Source organism: Podarcis muralis, chromosome 1 (genome assembly GCF_964188315.1).
Source record: "Podarcis muralis chromosome 1, rPodMur119.hap1.1, whole genome shotgun sequence".
Classification (NCBI taxonomy): domain Eukaryota; kingdom Metazoa; phylum Chordata; class Lepidosauria; order Squamata; family Lacertidae; genus Podarcis; species Podarcis muralis.
This window is the reverse complement of record NC_135655.1, coordinates 136,667,224-136,692,478: the sequence shown is the minus strand read 5'-3', so window position 1 is coordinate 136,692,478 and position 25,255 is coordinate 136,667,224. Positions and strand designations below refer to the sequence as shown.

General features: G+C 40.1%; 1 protein-coding gene across 50 annotated transcripts in view; it reads left to right on the top strand.

Annotated features, from left to right (window-relative positions):
- The window catches only part of MAP2 (microtubule associated protein 2), a 291,706-nt gene that overhangs the window by 255,868 nt on the left and 10,583 nt on the right, over positions 1-25,255 (top strand). For 41 of the 50 annotated variants that reach the window (XM_077919568.1, XM_077919560.1, XM_077919532.1 and 38 more), the window contains 3 exons: positions 190-375; positions 1,358-1,511; positions 8,636-8,979. In XM_077919568.1, coding sequence (XP_077775694.1) covers positions 190-375; positions 1,358-1,511; positions 8,636-8,979 — 684 coding nt within the window. The remainder of the gene's footprint in view (positions 1-189; positions 376-1,357; positions 1,512-8,635; positions 8,980-25,255) is intronic. The other 9 variants (XM_077919608.1, XM_077919589.1, XM_077919661.1 and 6 more) reach the window with 2 other exon arrangements.

Genomic DNA, 25,255 nt, shown 5'->3' with positions numbered 1-25,255 from the left:
ACATTACTTTTTTAAAAAAGCAATAAAACAGCCTCATTTATACATGTGTACCTTAGGATATGCACACATGGTGATTTTTTTAAAAAGAAGTTTTGTTTTGCAGTTTGTTTTCCATATTGCATGCATTTTCTGTTTACACCATTGTCCATGTTCACGTTGTGTTCCTTCTGTTTGTTTTCTCATGACTAGACTTCTTCTTTGTCAAAGATTCCTGCCTCAAAGGTTAGAGCAAAGTCATTGCTTCCTCCAAGACCCAGCTCAGCTTGCTCATTAACTTCTACTAAAAAAGCTTTGCTTGATGCAGACAATTATTTTGCCAGGCCCTCTTCCGCAGGCCCAAGAGACTGCTTGCCATATTCAAAAACAGATGCTCAGGTAAGGCAGCAGAGTAAATGTAGTCAGTGATAGCAAAGAAAGGGCCAGAGGTGGATTCTGATCTGTTTGTTTACACTCTCTTCCCCTTGCCCTTCTCCTGAACACAAGTAGTTCACACTGACAAAAGAGCTGTAGACCAGGAGAGAACAAACTTCCCCCTGTTGAATTCAAGAAAAAACACTGTCAGATATCGCCTTTCTTATTACAGGACCCATAATTAGCTCCTATCCTGAACTGGAATGTTTCCCTTCCCAGGGTTTGATTAAAACCCTAGGAATCCATCCATTATAAATCCAATTTAGGCTGGAGAAACATTATACTTTTCAGTGCTGGAGGTAGTGTGTTCAGTTATTATTGCCTTGGGTAAGCAAGTTTTGCAAACTTTAAAACATTTTAAAACATTTTTTTCTCAAAAACACGCAAGCACCCTTTGATTAAGGGCAACTGTTGCCAAAGAAATGCATGCACGCAAAAAGGCAGTGATGTCTCTGTCATACCACTTTAACCACTCTTAAAAACTGTTAGTTGGTTCAAACCAAAGTTCACAAACCTAATAAGCTTTTTGCCATAAGACTACAATAGGATGAGGCCTAAATATTACAGGTGGGGGTGTCCTTTTGACTTTTCGCTGCAGACTTGAGACTGATACTAGTGTAGTCATAGCCAAACTAAAATCAGCTATGCTCCCCTACCCCAGCCTGCCAAATTACTCAGTTTTGCCTGTATCATCTCACTTTGGTATGCTGTAAGCAAAGTTAAATCCATGTTGGATCCCCTCTGGAGGCAATAATCTCACCTCTAGGTGCATGGGGGCTGGAAATTAATCTGTCTAGGCTTGATCTGATCTTCCTTACCTTAACATAGTTTGAAGCTCTTGCTGGGGAGAAACTGCTGGAAAATTAAATGTCATCACAACAACTGCATTTTACCCATTTAAAAAAAATTAAAAGTAAAAAAACACAATTTCTATTGTTTCTCCTAGGACGGTGTAACCAAGAGTCCAGAAAAGCGTTCCTCTTTACCAAGACCTTCCTCTATTCTGCCCACCCGGAGGGGCCTGTCAGGAGACAGAGAACGAGATGAAAATTCTTTCTCCCTGAACAGCACCATCTCTTCATCAATGCGACGGACCACCAGTAGGTTTCTGTACCCTCTAACTCCCCCTCCACATTTTCTTTAGCCTGCAGGTGCGCATCTCTTGAGGTCTCTGTGCATATCAAAATGATACAGTATAATACACCATCTTATAGGTAAAGGTACCCCTGCTCGTACAGGCCAGTCTTGACAGACTCTAGGGTTGTGCGGCCATCTCACTTAAGAGGCCGGGGGCCAGCGCTGTCCGGAGACACTTCCGGGTCATGTGGCCAGCGTGACAAGCTGCATCTGGCGAGCCAGCGCAGCACACGGAAACGCCGTTTACCTTCCCGCCAGTAAGCGGTCCCTATTTATCTACTTGCACCTGGGGGTGCTTTCGAACTGCTAGGTTGGCAGGCGCTGGGACCGAGCAACGGGAGCGCACCCCACCGCGGGGATTCGAACCGCCGACCTTTCGATCGGCAAGCCCTAGGCGCTGAGGCTTTAACCCACAGCACCACCCGCGTCCCTACACCGTCTTATACTATTTACAAATTACAACAGAAAAAATGTATGCTGGTCGCCAGAGTTTTGTACATACAATTTACACACTCTCATATCCCCCTCTACTCTTACCCCGAAGATCTTGCTCAGCATCCTGGTTTCCCTAACACACAATATTTCTCCTGAACGTTCTCTCCACTCATTTACACCAACACCCCAGAACTCCCCTTAGCTTAATCTGAACCACCTACAACCTATCCACCATCCCGTCCCTTCCATCATGTCAGGGACTGGCAGGACGCTGGCGAGTGCACCGGGAGAACGGGGGCTGGAGTCTGACTTGGGATTGGAAGGCAGTGGCTTGTGAGGACCTGTACCAATCAGAAGGCAAGAATCAGAGGCAGGGGATGCTTCAGCACTGGAGGGTAGAGCACAGGATGGGTTGGGAGAAGAGGAGGAAGAGGCAGGTCAGGCAAGTGAAGGACCGGTGCTTCACCCTCTCCTGCACCACTGTGTTCCAGAACCAGAAGCAGATTGAAAGGGGGTGAGCAGAGGAAGTTTCCACGCAGGCGTAGTCTCCATCTGCATGTCTGCATTCCGTCAGGGAAAGCTACATAAACTGTTGGAGGGGGGGAGACCCCTGTTGCTGCAACTGCTCCATAGTGTATGGACCTGGAAATAGATGCTAGATTGGTTTTCTGTATTGCTGTGAGAATAAAGTGAGTTAAGGAGGTAACATAGGATAAAGTAGGCGAAAATCTGAATAAGTAAATGCCATTAGTTTATTCCTGGTGAATGTGCTTGGGATTGCAGGTGTACAACGGTATACCTGTTAAGTGTTAATAATGACTTGGAAGTTCCATTTCACAAAGTGGGACTTGCTTTTTAGGAAACGTGCACTGAATTGAGCTGCATAGCTTGGCGTAACTGAATTTGCAGCCTCTTCTTAAAGGTAAAGGGACCCCTGACAATTAGGTCCAGTCGCAGTTGACTCTGGGGTAGCAGCGCTCATCTTGCTTTATTGGCCAAGGGAGCTGGTGTACAGCTTCCGGGTCACATGGCCAGCATTACTAAGCCGCTTCTGGCAAACCAGAGCAGCACATGGAAACACTGTTTTCCTTCCCGCTGGAGCGGTACCTATTTATCTACTTGCACTTCGTGCTTTCAAACTGCTAGGTTGGCAGGAGCTGGGACCGAGCAACGGGAGCTCACCCCGTTGCGGGGATTTGAACTGCCGACCTTCTGATCGGCAAGCCCTAGGCTCTGTGGTTTAACCCACAGCGCCACCTGCGTCCCTTAGCCTCTTGCTAAATACATGCTAAAATGACATTGGCATTACTTTACTCACTTGCATTTCTGCTCTCATAATAGAGTTATGGTCAACATGTTTTAAAACAGATCCAGTTTCGTAAAGTTGTTCAGTTGCCTTAAGCAAAGGAGCTTTAGAAAAACATTCCTTTTCCTTTTCTGTGCTATTTACTCTCATTAACTAAAGTGAAGATTCATTGAAAAATACACAGACCTACAAACCTTGCTGCGGCACAGGAATCAAAGTACTGCTTGTACATAAGCAGGGATATCTTACATACTGCCATCCAAGCAATCTCGTATCAAGGATGGATAACCTATTGCCCAACTACTACTCCCATCATCCTGTACCATTGGCTCCTCTGCCTGGGGTTGATGGGAGCTCAAGTCCCCCCCCCCCAAAAAAAAATCTAGAATTCTTCATCTCTGTTTTATTGCTTTGATAGCTTCCTCCGTTTCCCCCACAACAGATTATTTGTGTGTTTTACATTACTAGCAGATTTTGGTAAGTCAGATAAAGCATCCTGTTAATTTCCATTTCTAGGCCACCCATCAACCAAATATAATACATATAAGAGAATTTGTTTTAACCTGGAAAAGCAACAATGAATGCCCACATTGGACAAGTGAATTATGAGGACATGGGAGTTAGTAAATATGGTTAAATTAACTAAGATAATTAAAAGGAGGGAGATTAGACAATTGTTTACTGAAAGTTGGAGCATGTTTGTAGTGTATTGGTGTAAGAATAAGACAAAAGAAAATGTTCAGTCCTGCTGTTAGAAACCTTGTAAATACTAGTGCGTGTATAATGATTATTTAGTAGTGAAGAGTGGGGAAACATCCTTTATTTTCAACCAAGTTTTAGTCAGAGTAGACCCATAGAAATGAATGGCTATGACTAACAAATTAATTTCAGTGACTCTACTCTAAGAAGAAGTTAGGTTCTTATTTATATTCCTTTGAGGATATTAAGTTAACCTTGTAAGGAGTTTAAGATCTACTTAGGCCACATTCTTGTTGAATTCGCAAGAATAGAGAGATAGAGAGGTAGATAGTCTTTAAAAATATATTAATATATTATTTAGTTATTTCATAAAATTTATACACCACTTAATTGTAAAAAACCTCAAAGTGGTTTACAAAAAAAGATAAAACCATAAAATCAAGAAAAAATTATAACCACACTTTAAAACATAGAAGTGTTAAAATACTAAAATACTAAAACAGGTTAAAATTACCTCAACTATGGGCTTATCCACACAACCTCTGCTTTATGCAGGGGAAATCTGAAGGTTTCCGCCCCAGATTGTTGTTTATTCCGATTTATCACTAAAGAGCAGGTTTTCCCTGGGGAAGGAGCGGGACAAGGAGAAAACCACTTGGATAAGTAGAAGCATGGGTGAGCCCTTTCTAATAACCTGGGTGGGCTTGTCTGTGCAATAATGTTTTGAATAGGTCTCGAAATAGTACAGTGAAGGCGTCTGCTTGATCTCAATAGGCAGGGAGTTCCAAAGTGCAGGTGCTGCTGCACTAAATGATCGAGGTCTTACAGGTGCTGAACAATAATAATAATAATAAATTTTATTTATATCCCGCCCTCCCCAGCCGAAGCTGGGCTCAGGGCGGCTAACAACAATCAAAATAGTCCGACATTCTAAAAACATTCATTATAAAATTAATTAAATCAAATTAAAATCAAATTAATGGCAACCATCAAGCAAAATTCTGTGCAGAGTACTATGTGGCACCTGTAGTCGTGCAAATTCCATTGATCAAAGTGGTTGAGTAGGCACATGTGAGGTAAGGTGATCTCAAACTTAATCCATTCCGGAAATCCGTTCCAAAACCAAAGCACTCCAAAACCAAGGCAAGCTTTCCCATAGAAAATAATGCAAAATGGATTAATCCGTTTTAAAAACAACCCCTAAAACAGCAATTTTACATGAATTTTACTATCTAACGAGACCATTAATCCATAAAATGAAAGCAATAAACAATGTACTGCAGTCACATAGTCAGTCAATCTATCAGCAGCTGAACTGGGTTCCATACAGTCACAAAAACAAAACAAAAAAGAGCCGCAAAAACAAAAACACAAAATAAATAGCGAAAACAGACAGAACTCAGCTTAACACTCAAAACGGAAGTGTGGCACTCAAAGAGAGCACGTTCAGCTTCCAAGAAAAGTTTGCAAACCTGAAGACTTACTTCCAGGTTTGCGTTCTTTCAGTTCCAAGTTGTTTTAGTACCAAGGCGTTTGAGAACCAAGGTACCACTGTATCTGTATGATATTAAATAATAATACAAAAAATGGGGGAATTCAGTAGAATTTACCAGCCAGAATATACAAATACAACTAAATCACTAAAACAGTATCAGTACAAATGACACAAACATTCAAAACCCATAGATGAAATGAAATGGGTAGGTAAGCAGGCAGGCAGGCAGGTAAAGCAAGCTAGGAAAAATGGGCAAGCAGGGGTGGTGCAGTCCCACACAGGATGGTACCATAGGTCTGCAAAATGTTCAGGTCAGCTGTAATACCTGTATTGTTTTATAATAGATTTCTCCGTAAGCCTGTGATCTACGAACCATGCAATAATTATTTTAGTATCTCTAACCTTGTTGGTTTTAAATTACCTTCTTTGAACATTAACTGATTTGAATATCATAGTGCTCTCATTTAGCAAGTTTTTTTTTATAAATTTTTTTATTAAAGTTTCCATAATTTTTATAACAACAAAAACAAAACAAAACAATACAATAGACACAACAAACAAACAAACAAGTACAACTTCAAATCTTATTTTCTTATAATTTACCTCCCCGACTTCCTCATACCTCCCCTTTCTGTATTCCAATTTCTAATCAATTATTCAGCAAATCCTTCCCTTATTTTAACTTAATTTTAGTCTTACTTATTCTCTTTGACTTGACCATTACCGCTGTTAACCACTTAATTTCTAATCCAGCATCATTTTAACATTCATTAATTTTACAATATTTCTTTAAATAGTCCTTAAATTTTTCCCAATCTTCTTCCGCTGTTTCTCTTCCCTGGTTTCGGATTCTGCTTGTCATCTCTGCCAGACCCATGTATTCGATCACCTTCATCTGCCATTCTTCCACGGTGGGTAGATCTTGTGTCTTCCAGTACTTTGCGATGAGTATTCTTGCTGCCGTTGTTGCATACATAAAGAATGTCATATCCTTCTTTAACACCCCTTGGCCGACTATACCCAAGAGAAAGGCCTCTGGTTTCTTAGGGAAGGTATATTTAAATACCTTTTTCAATTCATTATATATCATTTCCCAGAATGCCTTAATCTTTGGGCACGTCCACCAGAGGTCAAAAAAAGTACCTTCATTTTCCTTACATTTCCAACATTTATTATCAGGCAAATGGTAAATCTTTGCAAGCTTCACTGGGGTCATGTACCACCTATAGATCATTTTCATAATATTTTCTCTTAAGGCATTACATGCCGTAAATTTCATCCCGGTGGTCCACAACTTCTCCCAGTCAGCAAACATAATGTTATGACCAATGTCCTGAGCCCATTTAATCATAGTTGATTTAACCGTTTCATCTTGTGTATTCCATTTCAGCAGCAAGTTATACATTCTTGGCAAATTTTTAGTACTGGATTCTAACAGTTCAGTCTCCAATTTTGATTTTTCCACCTGAAAGCCAATTTTCCTGTCCATCTTAAACACCTCATTTATTTGGTGATAATGAAGCCAGTCCCTCACTTTCCCTTTTAATTTCTCAAAACTCTGCAGTTTCCATCTGTCCCCTTCATTTTCCAGAATTTCCCAGTATTTTGGCCATTTTGACTCCATATTAAGCTTTTTGACAGCTTTAGCTTCCATTGGTGACAACCACCTTGGGGTTTTATTTTCTAGCAAGTCTTTATATCTTATCCAGACATTAAATAGTGCTTTCCTGACAATATGATTTTTAAAACCCTTATGAGCTTTAACCTTGTCATACCACAAGTATGCATGCCACCCAAATACATTGTTGAAACCTTCTAAGTCTAGAATATCTGTGTTCTCAAGAAGTAGCCAGTCCTTTAGCCAGCAGAAAGCTGCCGCTTCATAATAAGATTTAAAGTCTGGCAGGGCAAATCCCCCCCTTTCTTTTGCATCAGTTAAGATCTTAAATTTTATTCTGGGCTTCTTGCCCTGCCAGACAAATTTAGATATATCTTTCTGCCACTTCTTGAAACAATCCATCTTGTCCAATATTTGCAATGTTTGAAACAAAAACAACATTCTTGGCAATACATTCATTTTTATGACCGCAATTCTACCCAACAAGGAAAGCTTCAGATTTGACCAAATTTCCAAGTCTTTTTTCACTTCTGTCCAAGTTTTTTCATAATTGTCTCTAAAAAAGTTCACATTTTTAGCTGTCATATTTATCCCCAGATATTTCACTTTCTTGACCACAGTTAACCCTGTCACATTCTGAAATCTTTCTTTTTCAAAGGATGTTAAATTTTTCTCCAATACCTTAGTTTTTAACTTATTTAGTTTAAATCCTGCCACTTGACCGAACTCTTGAATTAGTTCCAAAACCCTTTTCGTACTAGCTTCTGGCTCTTGTAATGTAAGTACCAAGTCATCTGCAAAAGCTCTCAATTTGTATTGTTTAGCTCCGACCTGAACCCCTTTAACCAGCTGGTCCCTTCTAATCATGTTTAGCAGAACCTCCAGGACTGATATAAAAAGTAGTGGAGAGATAGGGCACCCCTGACGTGTCCCTTTTTCTATGTTGAACTCTTCTGTAACCACATTATTTACAATTAATTTTGCTTTCTGTTCAGAGTATATTGCACCTATACCATTTTCAAACCCTTGACCTACCCCCATCCCCCGGAGGTTCTTCATCATAAAGCTCCAAGAAATATTGTCAAAGGCTTTCTCAGCGTCCACAAATATCATAACTGCTTTAGTGTTTATATTCACTTCCAACTTTTCCAAAATGTCAATTATATTCCTTACATTATCTGACAAGTGTCTTCTTGGAAGAAAGCCCGCTTGGTCCCCATGAATCTCCTCCATCAAAACTTTTTTCAATCTCTTTGCTAAAATGTCTGCAAAAATTTTGTAATCCACATTTAATAACGAGATAGGTCTATAGTTCTTAAGTTGGGTCTTTTCAGTCTCTGTCTTTGGTATAAGTGTAATGTAAGCTTCTTTCCACGTATCATTTAGCAAGTTATTGCTCATTCTCACGTTTCTTTATGGCCTTCAGAAACACGGCAGAGTGAATAATCTGCAAGGTGCCCTCATGAAATATAAGATAGATGTCCTCTGCTCCATGAAAATATCAGCAACATGGTTTAATTTTTCCCCAATACAGGATCAGAGCCTATTCGAAGCCGGACAGGAAAGAGTGGCACATCAACCCCAACTACACCGGGTTCCACCGCCATAACTCCTGGGACACCACCTAGCTATTCCTCCCGTACCCCGGGCACTCCTGGGACCCCCAGCTACCCCAGAACCCCCCATACACCAGGTACTCCCAAATCCGGTATTCTGGTGTCCACTGAGAAGAAAGTTGCCATCATACGCACACCTCCAAAATCTCCAGCTACCCCGAAGCAACTACGGCTCATTAACCAGCCTCTCCCTGATCTCAAGAATGTCAGGTCCAAAATTGGGTCAACAGAGAACATCAGATATCAGCCTAAAGGGGGACAGGTAAGGCTTCTGTTCCAATAACAGCCAATGTTTCAGGTATTATCACTGGAAGCAGAATGCAGGGTCTCATAGAGAGGAGTAAAGGCCTGGAGTGGAGAAGGTAGATACAAATGCGGATCTCTTCCTTCAAATCTCCTTACCAAGAGGGATGGAAACTTGTCAGTTCTGGGGTTTTAACAAAGACTTTTTTAGGTTAGGGGTTTTTTGGAGAGGGGGGTATGTTTTTATCAAATGTACTGCTGCTGCTTTTTGTGGACTGAAAACATACATATTTTCAAAACAACTATAATTTTATCTTTTTTATATCATTGAAGTGCTTCTGAATGAAAAAATGCCTGTTATATGTATTTGTTACATGCCATCAGAATATTTTTGTATTAAGGCAAGGGCCAGATAAGAGGAGCAGCTACCTGGTGTATTTACAAAACAGAGCCTTAGAAAGCCCAGTCAAGGAAAGTAAATAAATGTTCAATAATATAATATTATTTTAATTAAATGTGGATAGGTCAGTTCCTTCAAATACTGCAGTTGTAAAGTGCACCCCAATAATTCAGACTCCAATCCTAAACATACTTACTTACTAGTGAGTAAGGTCCACTGCAAACTGTGGGAACTCTCAAGTAAAAATGATTAGGATTGCTCAATAGGTAAATTGCATTCTTTATTAGATCAAACTTTTATGTTTTAGTATTTTGTGTTTTAATACTGGGTGAAAACACAGTCGCTGAAAATGATTTGCATTGAAGGAAAGGTGACAGAATGGGCAGGATTAGCCAGGATCCATTCCAGATCACTGTGCTTCTCCATGAAACTTGCATGTGGTTCTATATGGTAGCAATATCTGTTTATCTATTTGTAAAATGTGTCATGATCCCTGCATCTGGCCCCTCATACTACCCTGTGCGAGGTACAAAAAAGGGAATGGAGGTACAATCTGACCCTTCCCAGAGTGAGGCTATAACACTCCAAGTCTGAGGAAAGTGGGAAAGCTGAGTAGTATCCGCAGCGTACAAATCAGTGACTACAAGATTGACAAAGGCCTTTTAAGTCAGCATAGGCACTTCCACAAGGAAGCAGAGCCAACTTGGCTCTTGCTAGCCTACATGAGACCACAGCTCTCTACAGATGTAGCATGATCAATAGCTCATTCCAGAGCTCTTGTACATTCCACGCTCTTCTCAAAACATGCCTTGGTTCGAAAGTTTATCTCCACACAGTCTTAAATCCACAGCTTAAGTCCTTAAAACGACATTTCTGACTCATGAGGGGAGGGGATTCTTGTTTAATCACATAAGGAAGGAAAGGAAAGTTTTTTCCCCCTCCCCCATCAGTCATTTGCCATACAGTATCTTGGCGTATCTTCTCATGATTTATTTCTTGTCTTGTTTTATCAGAGATCTCTTCTGTTAGCAGTCTTTACTCCCCCTCCTTCCTTGAAATATGTGCAATTAGCTTCATCCAAATTGTTTCTTTTGAAGTTCTTGCAGCTAGTGGCGCGGATCAGGGACGGCATCCAGGAGTGCCAGAATCCCACAGGAGGGCTTTGTGCCTAGTGCCCCCACCCCCACAAATTCGGGGGTGGTGTAGGGCACAGCAGGCAAGGGCAGTCCCCCCCACCATCCTGGGGGGGGGGGTAAGGAGGCTAATTACCCCCATCATAGCCTCCAAATTACCTCATGTGGGTCGGAGAGATGTTATTGTCAGCCATCTTCCGATGCGCCCCCTAGTGGCCCCCCACCTTAGCCTAGTTCTCACTGAGGTCCTCTATACATGGTTGAGTACAGAGTGCATCTTCCACGTTGGCATTGAGTAACTACAGGTTAGAGGGGAAGCCTTCAAGGCCACACCATTTTATTTCCGGGAAGACTTGAACCTCTGTCATCTCTTTTCTAGAAAGTAAGTCCAACCCAGAAGGATGTAGTAGCAATACCTCAGTTTTACTTCTCCTATATCATTTCTGGCTGGGGCTCTTGTAGCTGTTGGAATGAACTGCTTTCTACAGTCTGCTTTATGCAAGCCAGTTTATGGAAACAAATAGAAGGCAGCTGGAGTTTCATAACCTGAGCTTAAATTGCCATGCTGAGTGTAATAACTCCAGGAGGAGGAAGGAGCGGAAAACCCTGAACATAAGCAAGTATGACAGGAAAATTACTGAAAGGGTATAGATATCCGGCCCTAAAGTGTCATTTGGAGATAGATTTTCTCCTTTTACCGGAGGCATCTGTTAACCTAGTAGCTGAGAGTCCATCCTTGGCTTGCAGCTGTCCTGGGGAGCAGAGCCGCACTGTGACCATGCTCTGGAGGTGCTTACACAGAGAGCAGCAGGAGGTGTCTGAATGTTAAATAAATCAAAGTAGAAATACAGAGTTGTAAAGGTCTCATTAGAAACTCATCAGCTAACAAATCCATTTAAAATCATGTCTTTACCCACCCAACCACTTCTGCCACATTTTTTTAACAAGCGGAAGATACCACCTGAAGATGAGATTTCAAACTTTATGATAATGATCCCCTCTAACAGAACTTGATGGGAGCATTTTTCACATTGTGCTTTGTGACAAAACAGGCAGAGGTACTTAGGTATAGTGGCATATAAATCCGTAACAGTAGGTTGCTTTAAGTTCCCTTTATCCCCTGGACAGGGAATCCTGCTTACATTGGCTGGCTGTAACTCACATAGTGGGAAAGAGAGAGACAATTTCTAAGCTGCCACTGTTACATAGTAGGAAATATCTCCTTGCTCAGAGCCAGACTATATTACCATCCAAATCACATGGTTTGCCTCTTGCTGGATTGTGCATCACTTGAGAGTGTGAGTTGAGGATTGCCTGTTTGAATGGTCCCCAGCATTAAAATCCCATGCCCTAGGACAGTTGGCATTGCCCTCGTCACTCTGACATCCTAGCTATCATCATGCAGATAATGTTGTATTCAAAAACCAATCAGACCCTACTCCAGTATTCTGCAGTCGTACACCTCAGCAAAAGGCGCACTATGTGATTCAGCTGAGCATGACTATTGCGACTTTGTACATAGCAAGTAAAATGGGACAGGAGAGACCAAAGAGAATCTTGCACTTTCCCTCGTCTCCTTGGGGAATCGTACCTCACACTGTGGCATTGCAGCCAAGCTTACAATTTGTGCCTCAAGAAGTTTTTAATTGGTTTTATATGGGGCTAAAAGCCAAGGAGGCTGTACATCTTGTGATCTTAAACAGGAGAGAATTGCCTGTTTTCCTTCTTAAGGGGTTGCTGGGTAAAAATATTCAATTCTTGGCAAACTTTTATGGCTGCTTGCTCTTGGGCATGTCTGATAGGTTTCAGAAGTAATTTAGCATGCTATCCACCAGGAACAGAAAACACTGCAGGGAAGGGCATTCAGAAGCAACCTGGCGGCATGAATGATTTGCAAGATGTCCCAAGGAATGTAATTGGGAATTTTTGCAACGTGTGCCAAGCCTTATTTTATCTTTATTTCCCTCCCACCCCTCCTTGTTAAGGAAATGAAGAGATGTGTCTCAATGCACTACTAATTCCAAAGAAGAAAATGTATCCCATCAGTGGAATATGCTTATTTTCATTGAGAGATCTGTGAGCTAAACAAAACCTCTAGAGATAACAAATCCCACTATGGGGATCTGTTATGAGGATTGCCCTTCATATGTTAACAGGACAGTAGCAGAAACTGTGCTGTACAAGCTTGTGTGGCGAAAAGAACACTTTCCCCATTATAAAAGATATCGCCTATCTCTCCATCTGGTAGTGTAAATGACACCAGTGCCTGCCAATCTGCAAACGTTTTCATATTAGTACAGAGAATTGGCTACAAGGCAGCTGACACTGCCAAAGATGATGCTACAACACCAGGTCTTCCTCAGACCCAGATTCTCATATTAATCACAGCAACAACACATATCCACAAGTTTTCAGAAGTGGCCAAAAATGTGTTCAAAGGATTGCCAATGTGAGAATGAACCCTGGATTTTTAAGAATCAAGACGTGCAGTTACTGTTGAAAACAGCAACTGTGCATTTAGCTGCACCGTCTTCCTCTATAACAATGGCTTGTGGAACTTAGCTGTACCCTGACATCACAGTGCTTTGTGTTTCCCACTCCTCAACAGCAGCCAATGATGGGCAGTGGAGTTTGGGAAAGACAGAATATCATGTAGGGAGATGGTTGCTGATGTCATCTTAGCATAACATCTAGTTGGCCTTTTGGCATGATGTTTCCTTTGGCTTGGGACTTATTTGGTACAAGTGATACACTCAGTTGCCATTGATGTCCCTCAAGCAAGAGATTAGAATATATGGATTTGTATCAGTCTATGGTTCGTGTAGCCTGGCTTTGGTTCTCTAGGGTGTTCAGTTCAGTTCGAAGGCCAGGACAAAATCCTCCAGAGTGTCAGGCAGACGCCTTTCACATCACCTGCTCCCTGATCCTTTGAATGGCAGATGTTGAAGATTGAACATAGAATCTTGTAGTACCTTAACCTTTGAAGCCACCCTACTCTCTCCTTTCAGTTTACAGCTGGAGTGGAATGGAAATGGACCTGTCATTTGAAATGAACAATAATAATACTTAGCAGTTATTGGGCACATATCAGTGCCCAAAGCATTTCACAAAGAGCCATGGTGGTGTCATCGTTAATAGTGCTGGGAGACCCAAGTTCAAAGCCCTCAGGAAGCTACAAAACTCACTAGTTGTCCTTGGGCCAGGCACCTTTTCACAGCCTAATGCCATTGAGCTTCCTGAAGGAAAGACCACATAGAAACACGATGATAACAATACACTGTCACCAAGACTTGCAAGTTCTGTCAGGGAGGTCAGTTTTATAATTCCCATATTGCAAAGCCCAAGAGGTGGCTTTGTAGTTGAGGTGAGATGTGAACTGGGCACTTCCCAGGGGATTACTCTTTTACCTGGTCAAACCAGACTTCAGGAAACCAATTGAGTGTATATAATGACCAATTGAGTGTATAATGACTGGGGCCTATGCTTAGGGGTTCAGCCCAGACTTCCTTGCCTGCATTGCTGCAGTCTTATCTATCTATCTATCTATCTATCTATCTATCTATCTATCTAATGGGTTTTTTCTATGTGCATACTAAACTTAAAAGTTCCACTGCCTGTGTCATGTCCTATATACTTCAAAGGGAATTTGGAGTGAAGAGAGATGGCAGAATTGGTCCCCTAGGGACTGAATTATCATTGAAAGCTATGCACACGTATGCAGAGGATAATAGCCTCTGAGGTATACATGAATTTTCATAAACCTTTAAGGAAATTGCATATAATCAGCCTCATAACTCCAGTTGCATAAGATGTCATGAGCACAGGAAGGAAGTAACCTAGTGAAAGAAGCACAGGAGAAAAAAAAACTTTAAACACTGCATTCCCCCCCCCCCAGCATTGGTTTTATATAGTAGAATGTTTTGAAGGCTTAACTGTGGATTGGAGTATATGGTCTAAGAATAAAGTGCAGGATGGCTTGCAATATCTTTAAAATGCAAGAGATAGACCATAGTGCACTAGTTATTAGCAAAACTGTACAAAGGTTTTCTCTTCCCTGAACTGGCAGTTGAAAAATTCGGGTGTTTGTCTCTCACTGAGAAACTGCTATAGCCCCTGACCCTCACAGATTCTGGCTCCAGTGGCGGATGTAGGAAGCACAGAGGTAGCAAAGGTGCTAGAACCTTCCACCCCTCCCTGCAAGTCCTCAGATGTTCCAACCACCACTGTGCTCCTGAATCTCTGAGCCACAGCAGGTGCCCAAAGAAATAATCTTGGTCCAGAAAGGTTGCTGAAGCAGCTGGATGTTAAGGCCAGGACTCCCCCAACCCCCAGGCGATGGCTGCTACTGCTTCTGGCTCTAGTTGCAGGTGCAGGAGATGCACTGGATTCTGCTGAGAAGTCAGCTGAGAATTGAGAATAGGGTGCAAAAGCTGGAAAGCTTTTAAATAAGCTCTTTATGAACTTTGATACTTTAGGGTGAGTTCTTTTACAGGGGCAGGTACGAATCAAACGCTAGGGAACTATGCTGTAAAAATGGATCTCAGGCTTTGGAACAGGATGTGAGACAAAATGGGGCATCTAACGATAAATTTGTGGGTGTGGTGACTCCAAGGGCTGCAATTGGCCAACAACTGGGCCTGATGTAGGCCAAGCCCTTGGCCAGCAAGAATTCCTGTCCAGATGAAAATGAGGAGATAAAGGCCTGAATCACGCAGGTTTCATTCAGACTCGTAGGTCGGAGCTGAGATGGAAAAGAACCTTTCCTGTGTGCCTCTGTCATGCCAGTTGAAGAGCTTGCTGTATTTCTAAATCAAGGGGCACTGTATTTCTAAATCAGGCTTTCACAAGACCTTGCAGCAGTTTGGACTTTCTGTGCCCCTTTAATCTGCATTTGTGGAGCAAATTCTTCCTCTTGACCACTGCTCAGAGGTGTTGCCGATTCCTTGCTGCTGGCAACAGGCAGGCTGGAAAGAAATTGGGAAGGGGTTTTTGTTATCCATCTGACTCACACTTCTCCAGGAATTAGATCCAGGGTTCATGTTTGAGGGCCAGTGCTCTCCTGTCAAGGTGTTTAAAATAACCAAATCACCTAAAATAACATACACAACTGTTCAAAAATCTTATAGCAGTTGCCTTGGCCATTCCAGTCATCAGCTGTTAAGTTTGCAAGGGGTTGGATTCAATGACCCTCAAGGTCCCTTCCAACTCTACAGTTCTATGACTCTATGATTAATCTCCATCCATAAAAGAAAGGATACAAAAACCTCAGAACAGACATTTGCTAGTGACAAGACAATAGCCACATATGATAAACCACTGCAGTTACAAATGACTGCATATATGAGAAGAGTACCACAGCACAGTCTTTCACATTCAACATTTCCATTTTAGCTTATGGCACTTGTATTATTTCCCATCTGTGTTGCCTGAAAATATAGATGTTGCAATGCCACTGTTGCATTGTTATTAAGAAGGGCAAATTTCTACTTCAGATTATTGGGGAGGAAAGGCCATGGGTCAGTGGTAAAGCATTTGTAATAAACTTACCTTTTAGTGGGGCAGCATCTACACATTGGAACTCCCTGCTTGTTTGCATCAGGCAAGACGCCTTCATTGTACTCTCTTTGTCACTTGCTAAAAATATTTTTGTTTACTTAAGCCTAGCCAGATATGTAGAATGTTGACATGTGTTTCAATCTGCTTTTTGGCTTATTCGTTATTTTAATAATTCCTTTTAAACATTGCCCATTGGCAGAGTCCTTTGTATGTCACCATTAGCCTGCTTCCTTATCTTTCATCTTGCTCTTCGGCATGAAGTATAGAAGGCAGAATGTGCTTGTTCACGTTTCCATGCAATTTCATAAGCCCCTTCGACTGCTAGGGAAACCTTATTGTGTGTTACAATTTTAAAAAATACAGAAAGAGAATGCAGTCAGTGCATGTTAATGTGCAATCACACAATTTTCATGAAAGTTGTTTGTTTCTTCTTGGCAATTGGGAAGGTGTTAAGTAAAAGCAATCTGTATCTAGCAGATAAAATGCTAGCTTGTAAACTTGAGAAGAAGAATATTATCCCAGCCATAAAATGTGGAAAGCATAATTACAATAGAACAATAGAAAGAAGTCAAGGAGGGAGGGAGGGAGGGAGGGAGATGTTATTTCCTATTTGAAAAGCTCTCACACCAAGTCTTCCACCTGGTTCTTGTACTCATGGAAGCTTGAATAGTCTTTTGTAGTTTCGATGGAGGCTGCTTTTCAAATGGAAGTTTTGTAGACAATCCAATGATACACATGGAATATAAGTGGTGCTCTTCATTGTATACCGTATCAATTACCGTATTTTTCGCTCTATAACACGCACCTGACCATAACACGCACATCGTTTTTGGAGGAGGAAAACAAGGGAAAAAACATTCTGAATGAAACAGTGGATGTATCATTTTTGTGCTTCATGCTGTGGCCACAGACATGTGATCTGATGGTGAATTTGGGGTGACCCAATGCAAAAATCCTGAGAATTCCTGTGTATCCATGCTTTGTAACCACGTTTTTGCACCATTGCAGCCTCAGGCAACAGTGGGTGCGTGATTTTTTTGGTGCAGGCTGTAGCCATGGACATGCTATGTGATCTGATGGTGAATTTGGGGTGACCCAATGCAAAGATCCTGAGAATCCCTGTGGATCCATGCTTTGTAACCACATTTTTGCACCATTGCAGCCCCAGGCAACAGTGGGTGCGTGATTTTTTTGGTGCAGGCTGTAGCCATGGACATACTATGTGATCTGATGGTGAATTTGGGGTGACCCAATGCAAAGATCCTGAGGATCCATGTGGATCCATGCTTTTAAACCACGTTTTTGCACCATTGCAGCCCCAGGCAACAGTGGGTGCGTGATTTTGGGGGGGCAGGCTGTAGCTATGGACATGCTATGTGATCTGATGGTGAATTTGGGGTGACCCAATGCAAAGATCCTGAGGATCCATGTGGATCTATGCTTTGTAACCACATTTTAAGTGGGGAGCGAAGGAAAAACAAAGAAGGGACATGAGAGGGTGTGCAGAGAAGCAGCTGGCTAAGAATGCAGGAGAGGGATTTAACGGGAGGGAGAAAAGAAAGGCAAAAGTTTCCCCCCACCCAAGCCAGCCATCTCTCTCTCTCTCTCTCTCTCTCTCTCTCCCTCCCCCTCTCTCTCTCCCTCCCCCCCTCTCTCTCCCTCCCCCTCTCTCTCTCCCTCTCCCCCAGCAGCACCTGAGCACAGAGAGGAATTAGAAGGAATACTCTGCTTTCCCCTCTGCTTGCCTGGAGGGGAGGGGCTTTCCCTGCTCTTTGTTCCGTTTCAGCAAACACAGCAACGAAACAGAGAAGGGTGGGCAGTAAGACCCTGAGGCAGAATGCAGGAAAGCAGCCACTTCCTCTTTTCAGGTTTCCCTTCTCCGTGAAGCGCGATTTGATTTTTGCCTGATTTTTCTGCTCCAGGGACCACACATTCGCTCTATAACACGCACAGACATTTCCCCTTCCTTTTTAGAAGAAAAAATCTGCGTGTTATAGAGGGAAAAACACGGTATATTGTCTGCTCCATCAGCTTCTTTTTGGCACGTGCTAAAGGTCCTCTGACTCCCCTTACTTTCTGGAGTAAGAGCTTAGAACAGTGGCTCTCAAAGGGTGTAGCAGGAGAGGATGGCAATTGTGGTGGGAGGATTCAAGGACAATCAAAGAAACATTTACCGTATTTTTTGCTCTATAAGACTCACCTTTTTCCTCCTAAAAAGTAAGGGGAAATGTGTGTGCGTCTTATGGCGCAAATGCAGGCTGCACAGCTATCCCAGAAGCCAGAACAGCAAGAGGGATTGCTGCTTTCACTGCGCAGAGATCCCTCTTGCTGTTCTGTCTTCTGAGATTCGGAATATTTTTTTCTTGTTTTCCTCCTCCAAAAACTAGGTGCGTCTTGTGGCCTGGTGCGTCTTATAGAGCGAAAAATACGGTAAATATTTTAGGGTAGTATGGTATAGGGTCCAGGGTAGTAAAGACTGCAGAGAGAATAATTGGGTGCACTCTTCCCACCTTGGATCAAATCTATGCTTCCAGGTGTCATAAGAAAGCTGCAGAGATAGCACAGGATAGCACACCCTGGAAATTATCTCTTTCAGCTTCTGCCTTCTGGAAGAAGGTAGAGGGTTATAAAGACTAGGACTAGCTGCCTGAGAAACAGTTTCTACCCAAATGCGATTCTGGTTTTATTTTTTATTTTTTAAATAATTTTTATTGAATGGTTTTATGTTACAAAGAACAATACAACCATACTACCACTAAATATAATTAAGAAATAAAAATTACATACATCAATATTTAGTTTGTTATTTACCATCTTATTTCCTCCCAAACATTCCATACAAAAACTCACATATGTGCAGACACCCACACACCCACACCCGCACACAAAATGATAATAATGAAAGTAAATATTTTTCCCCCTTTTATCTTCCAAAATCTTTTCTTCAACTTTGACTTCCTATCAAGTCCCTTTACATATATTTTATCTTACAATCGAATGTACACAAAACAATAAACCTTTCTATATAAATTTTCCAATACAATCTGAAAACATAATAAATCCTTAATTTATTAATTTGGGAAACCCAGCCAGATGGGCGGGGTACAAATAATAAATTATTATTATTATTTATTAATTGTTGTCCACCTCCTTTTAGTTCCTTTATCACTTGAATGCTAGCATGGAGTCAAAACTATTATTGTATTTTTGAACATATCTTCTATAACCATCCCATTTTTCTGCAAATTTTTGCTTTGAGTTTTCTCTGAGTTTACTAGTCAATTGAGCCGTCTCCACCAATTCCTGTAATTTGATTTGCCAATCTGTTCTTTTTGGAGCCTCGGGATCTTTCCATCCCTTGGCCACAAGTATACGAGCCGCTGCGGTTGCATACAAGAATACCTCTCTTAGATTTTTTGGGATCTCTTTATCTAAAATACTTAATAGAAATGCCACCGTTTTTTTAGTAAAAGTTATCCCCATCATCTTTTTTAATTCATCGTATATTTTGCAATTTGTAAAGAGGGTGAAATCAATATTGGGGTAGATCTCTTTGCTACCAAGAAAGTATTCTTTTAAAAAAAATATTTTTTTTATTAGTAATTTCAACATAACATTTTATCAAAGAACATATCCTTAAATTCCCCCCTATTTTTCCCCTCCCCCAAACATACCCCCCCCCAGACTTCCCTCAGCTCCTCTCTCTGGTTTATCAATATATGTTATTTTCTGCATGTTACAAAACTGTACAGATCCTTAATTTGTCTATCTAAATATTATCAATAAAAAGTTTGTGAATGTTTATTCAAAACCTGCCAAGGAGTCCAGTTCATTTTGTTGTTTCTTTAAGTACTTTGTAAAGGGTTCCCATTCATCTTTTAAAATCACAGTTATCCTTGTCATGTAGTTTGTGTGTCAGTTTTGCCAATTCTGTGTAGTCCATCAATTTCTCTTGCCACGGTTCTTTAGCCGGGATTTCCTCGTTCTTCCATCCTTGTGCTTTTAAGACTCTTGCTGCCGTTGTCGCATACATAAAGATGTTTTTCAGTTTCCTTGGCAGGTCTTTTCCTACAAAAATCCTTCAGGTTTTTTGACAAATGTTAGTTGGAACATTTTCTTCAGCTCATTATATATCATTTCCCAATTTTTTTACATTTTACTGCAGTCCCACCACATATGATAAAAGGTCCCTTCTTTTTCTTTACATTTCCAACACATATTTGAACTGGTTTTGTACATTCTTCCTAGCTGCACTGGTGTTATATACCATCTATACATCATCTTCATATAATTTTCTTTCAGCAAGGAGCAATCTGTAAATTTTAAGTCAGCTTTCCATAACCTTTCTCAATCTTCCAACATAATATTATGACCTATATCTTGTGCCCATTTAATCATAACTGATTTCACCTCTTTGTCTTTCGTCTCCCATTCTAGCAGAATACTGTATGCACCTTTCAGCAGCTTTACTTTCCCTTCTACCACTTCCCTTTGAAATCTGGATATCATGTAACTAAATCCTTTCTTACTGTCTTTATATGTTTCATGTAATTGTTGATAGTGCAACCAATTCTGAAAATGATCTTTTATTTCATCATAATCTCTTAGTTTCCATTTTCCATCTTGATCCTTTAACAAGTCAGCATATGTAAGCCATTTTCCTTTCTTTCCAAGTGGTTTGAGTAGTAACGCTTCATGTGGTGAAAGCCACCAAGGAATCTTTTGTTCTAGTAAGTCTTTATATCTCTCCCATACTCTCATTAATGATTTCCTAACTATATGATTGTAAAAACTTCTGTGTACCTTTCCTTTTCCATACCATAAGTACGCATGCCAGCCTAATCTGTTATCATATCCTTCCAATTCTAATGCTTCTTGTTTTTCCAACTTGATCCAGTCCCTGATCCATACCAGACATGCAGCTTTATAATATAATTTAAAGTCTGGGAGGGCAAACCCGCCTCTGTCTTTTACATCTGTAAGTATTTTATATTTTATCCTTAGCCTTTTGCCCCCCCCCCCCCGATAAATTTTGAAATCTCTTTCTCCCTTTTTTTGAAATAATCATCTTTCAGGATAACTGGAATTGATTGAAAAAGAAATAGCATTTTTGGCAACACGTTCATTTTAATCACTGCTATTTTACCTAACAATGAGAGATTCATTCTGCTCCATATTTCTAAATTTCTTTTTACCTCAAACCAGATTTTTTCATAATTACTTTTAAATAAATTTAGATTTCTTGATGTTAACCATATCCCTAAATACTTAAACTTTTTATGGACTTCAATCTCAATGTTTTGCTCGAACTCATTATTTTTTTCTTCTTCCTTCAAATGTTTAACTAATAATTTAGTTTTATTCCTATTTAATTTAAATCCTGCTACTTCCCCAAATTTCTGAATCTTTTCTATTACTTTAGGGAGTGAAGTTTTTGGGTCTTCCACTGTTATCACTAAATCATCTACATATACTTTTAATTTAAACTCACTTTTCCCAGGTTTAATGCCTGTGATCTCTTTATCTCCTCTTATATTTCTGGCAAGTACTTCCAGTACCAGGATGAACAACCATGGTGATAATGGACATCCTTGTCTGGTTCCCTTTTGAATCTTACAATCATTCGTTATTACCTGGTTTATAATTAATTTTGCTTTTTGTTCTGAATAGATTGCTGATATTCCTTTTATGAATTTAGGCCCACTTTTGATTTTGTCTAATATCTTTGTCATGAATTTCCAAGAGACGCTGTCAAAAGCTTTTTCAGCATCTATAAACATCATTGCTGCTTTCTTTTCATTTTTAGCCTCCAGGTATTCTATGATATTCAAAATATTCCTTATATTCCCCTTCATTTGTCTACCTGGAAGAAATCCTGCCTGGTCTTGATGTATATACTCATTTAGTATATTTTTCAATCTGTCAGCTAATAAGTTTGCAAGCAGTTTGTAATCGTTGTTTAACAAAGAGATAGGTCTGTAATTTTTGATTTGCAGCAAGTCTGCGTCTTGTTTTGGAATTACTGTAATATAGGCCTCTTTCCATGTTTCTGGAATTTCACCTGTGTTCAGTATCTCATTCATGACATCTTTCAGTGGGTTCACTAGTTGTTCACTTAATTTTTTATATATTTTGCCGTAAGTCCATCCGGGCCTGGTGACTTGCCATTTTTAGAGCCTTTTATTGCCTCTAGCAGTTCTTGGGTATTAAAAATCTTCCTTTGTTCATCCTTTATATGTGGCATGTTACTACTTCTGATATACTCTTCTATTCTATTCTTTCCCTTGTCTATACAAATCTGAAGAATATTTAACAAATCCTACTCCAATTTCCTTCAGCTTATCTGTGATCTTTCCATTTAGATTAATTTTATTTATGAAGTTCCTTTGTTCTTTTTTTTTTTTTAACTGCCAGGCTAACAATTTTCCCGGTTTGTTTACATGCTCAAATATTTTTTTTTACTCTCTTTATTTTCCAACTAATTTCCTCATTAATTATCGTTGAGTACTGAGTTTGTAAGGTTTTAATTGCCTGTTTCACTGCTTCTTTATTTGCTTTATTTGGCAGCTGTTTCTCCTTTTCAGTAATTTCCTCTAGAATTTCCTGTTTCTATTTCTCTTTCAGTTTCCTTTTATATGAGTTTTGTTGTATAGAGTCCTCTCACCACCGCCTTACTTGCATCGCAGACTGTCTGTAATTTTGTCTGTCCTTGATTATTTATTTCAAAATAATCAATCAAGGCCTTTTTTATTTTTTCTACAAATTTTTGATCATCTAGTAAATCATCATATAATCTCCATCTGAAAGAGATTTGGCTTTCTTTTTGTAATTCCATAATCAAGGAATTATGGTCTGAAAAAGTTCTGGGGTTAATTTCAATTTTTTTTACTCTTATTTCCAATTCTTTGGAAATCCACAAAGAGTCTATTCTCGAGTTGCTATTGTGTACATGGCTGTAATAAGTGAACTCTGTATCAAACATATGTCTCATTCTCCATATATCTATCAAATTTAGATTTTGAGTCATATCAAAAAAAGTCTTTGGTCTGATGAAAATGAAAGTCTGATGAAATGAAATCCATACCTAATTTTTTTTGTTAATTAAGACCCCCTTTTTTTGCAATATGTGTCTCTTGGAGGCAAATTATGTCTAATTTCTATTTTGCTATTACATGCTCAATCCGATTGCATTTGGCTTTACAGTTCAATCCATTCACATTCCAGCTCAGTATTTTAAGATTGGCCATTGTCAGAGTCAGTTGCAATATCTGTTTTTTCTGGTGTAGTGCTTTCCAATGTTAACTGCTCCAAGGCCTCTTTTTGTTCAGCTCAAGGGTCTCCCCTGTCTTGTTTGGAATCTAAGTCTCTCCTGTATTTGTCAAAGAACTCTCTCACCTGAAACTCTGATGTTAGCCTATATCTCCTTTTCAGGTATGTGAAAGAAATGCCCTCTGGAAATTCCCATTTGTATCTGATAGCTCTCCTGAGTGCTGTTGTTAAAAACCTATATTTGATTCTTTTAAATCTCAATTTCAGTGGGATCTCCCTAAAAATGTCTACTTTCTGTCCGGCAACCACGAGATTTTTTTCAAAGCTGTTCTGAAGGATTGCATCCTTCACTCTTTTTGTTACTAATGTTAATAAAACATCTCCTGGCTGCATCTGTTCTCGACTTTCGCACGATCTAATTCTGAAACAGCTCTCTGAAAGTCCATCCAACCAGTCTTTACTTTCTCCCATCCATTCTGAGATTGTCTGTGTAACAAATGTCTCCAAATTTGGCTCTGTGTCAGATTCTGGAAGGCCTCTAATTCGTAATGTCCTGTCTCTTTCCCTTAGCTGCAAGAGGAGGATCTGGTCCTCCAATTCATTCTGCTTCCCTTGAACCCCTTCCACAGTTCCCATCAACCCTTTTTGTTTCTCTCTTAATTCTCCTACCTCCTCTTTTAACTTTTTCTAGTTTGTCTACTTTGGTTTCCAATTTGTTGACCTTGTCTCCCAGTATCCCAAATTGCTCTTTCAAAACTCTTCAAATTTTCAATATCCCTGTGCACTTGTTCAATCAATGTTTGATTGGATTTTTCCATGTCACTGTGAACCTGTTTTGTAAATTCTTGCATTGATTGAACCATTTCTTTCCTGAATTCCAAAAGTTGCTGTGCAAGAAGATCTGTTTGCTCTCTCTCCCCTTTATCTCCCGTTTCTCCTCGCACACTAGCCCTTCTAGCGGCCGCCGCAGCTGCAGCTGCCACTTTCCTGGTTGTTGTTCTCTCCTTACCCAACATGTCTTATCAGTTGGTTCCCAGTGTTTTTTGAGTTGTTCAAGGTCACACCTGCAAGTTCCAGCTCTATCCAGCCATGAGGTTGTTTCCCCCCTCCCAGACTCTTTCCAATTTCCCTTTCCCTTTTGTCTGCCTTCTCCCTCCCCACAACAGCAAATCATACAGTCATATAACAAAAAAGCAGAGAGAAATGAAAACATCCAATAAATCAGGAGATATAAAATGTACAATTAAAAGGGCAAAAAAATAAGAAGAAAAAATAAGAAAGTAATTTAAAAGTCCATAAAGCAAAAAGATGTTAGGCCAGTTCAGTTTCAGATTTATGTCTTTAAAAACAAGGTTATTCTTTAATTTGTACTTATCTACTTGTAATTGTCTTAAACAGTGGTGACTTGCAATAATTCCAGAATTTATATCTCCATTTTATTTCTTATATGTAATCCCATGGCATTTTGTCTTGTTGTTTAATTCACAAAAGTGCTGGAGTTTCAATCGACAGATCTTTCTTGGCAAGCTCTTTCAATCTCTTGGAGTATTGAAGTTACTTTGGAAGCTGTTCCAGGCTCTTTCCACTTTCTGTGGTTACCCCACAGAAGTGCTGAGAGTCCCCTGCTAGCTCCCTTTCTTTCCCCTTTTCCTCTTCTGCTCCACCAATTTTTAAAATACTGTTCAAATTCCTCCAGCTGTCAGTGGGCTTTTAACTTTATAATCCAATAGGTTACTTGATAGTTAATATATATATTCATTAGAGATAAATGTTTCAACTCTCCGTTGCTGTAGGCAGTTTCTGTGTCCCATTCACAAAAAAATTCCCTTTGCAGAGCTCATCCGTAGAAATCGGAAGCTGACTTCCTGTTTTGCTTTCATTTCGCCAAATAAACTTTTTAGCCTCTAATTTTTAATTTTAAATGTTTTATTTCACAT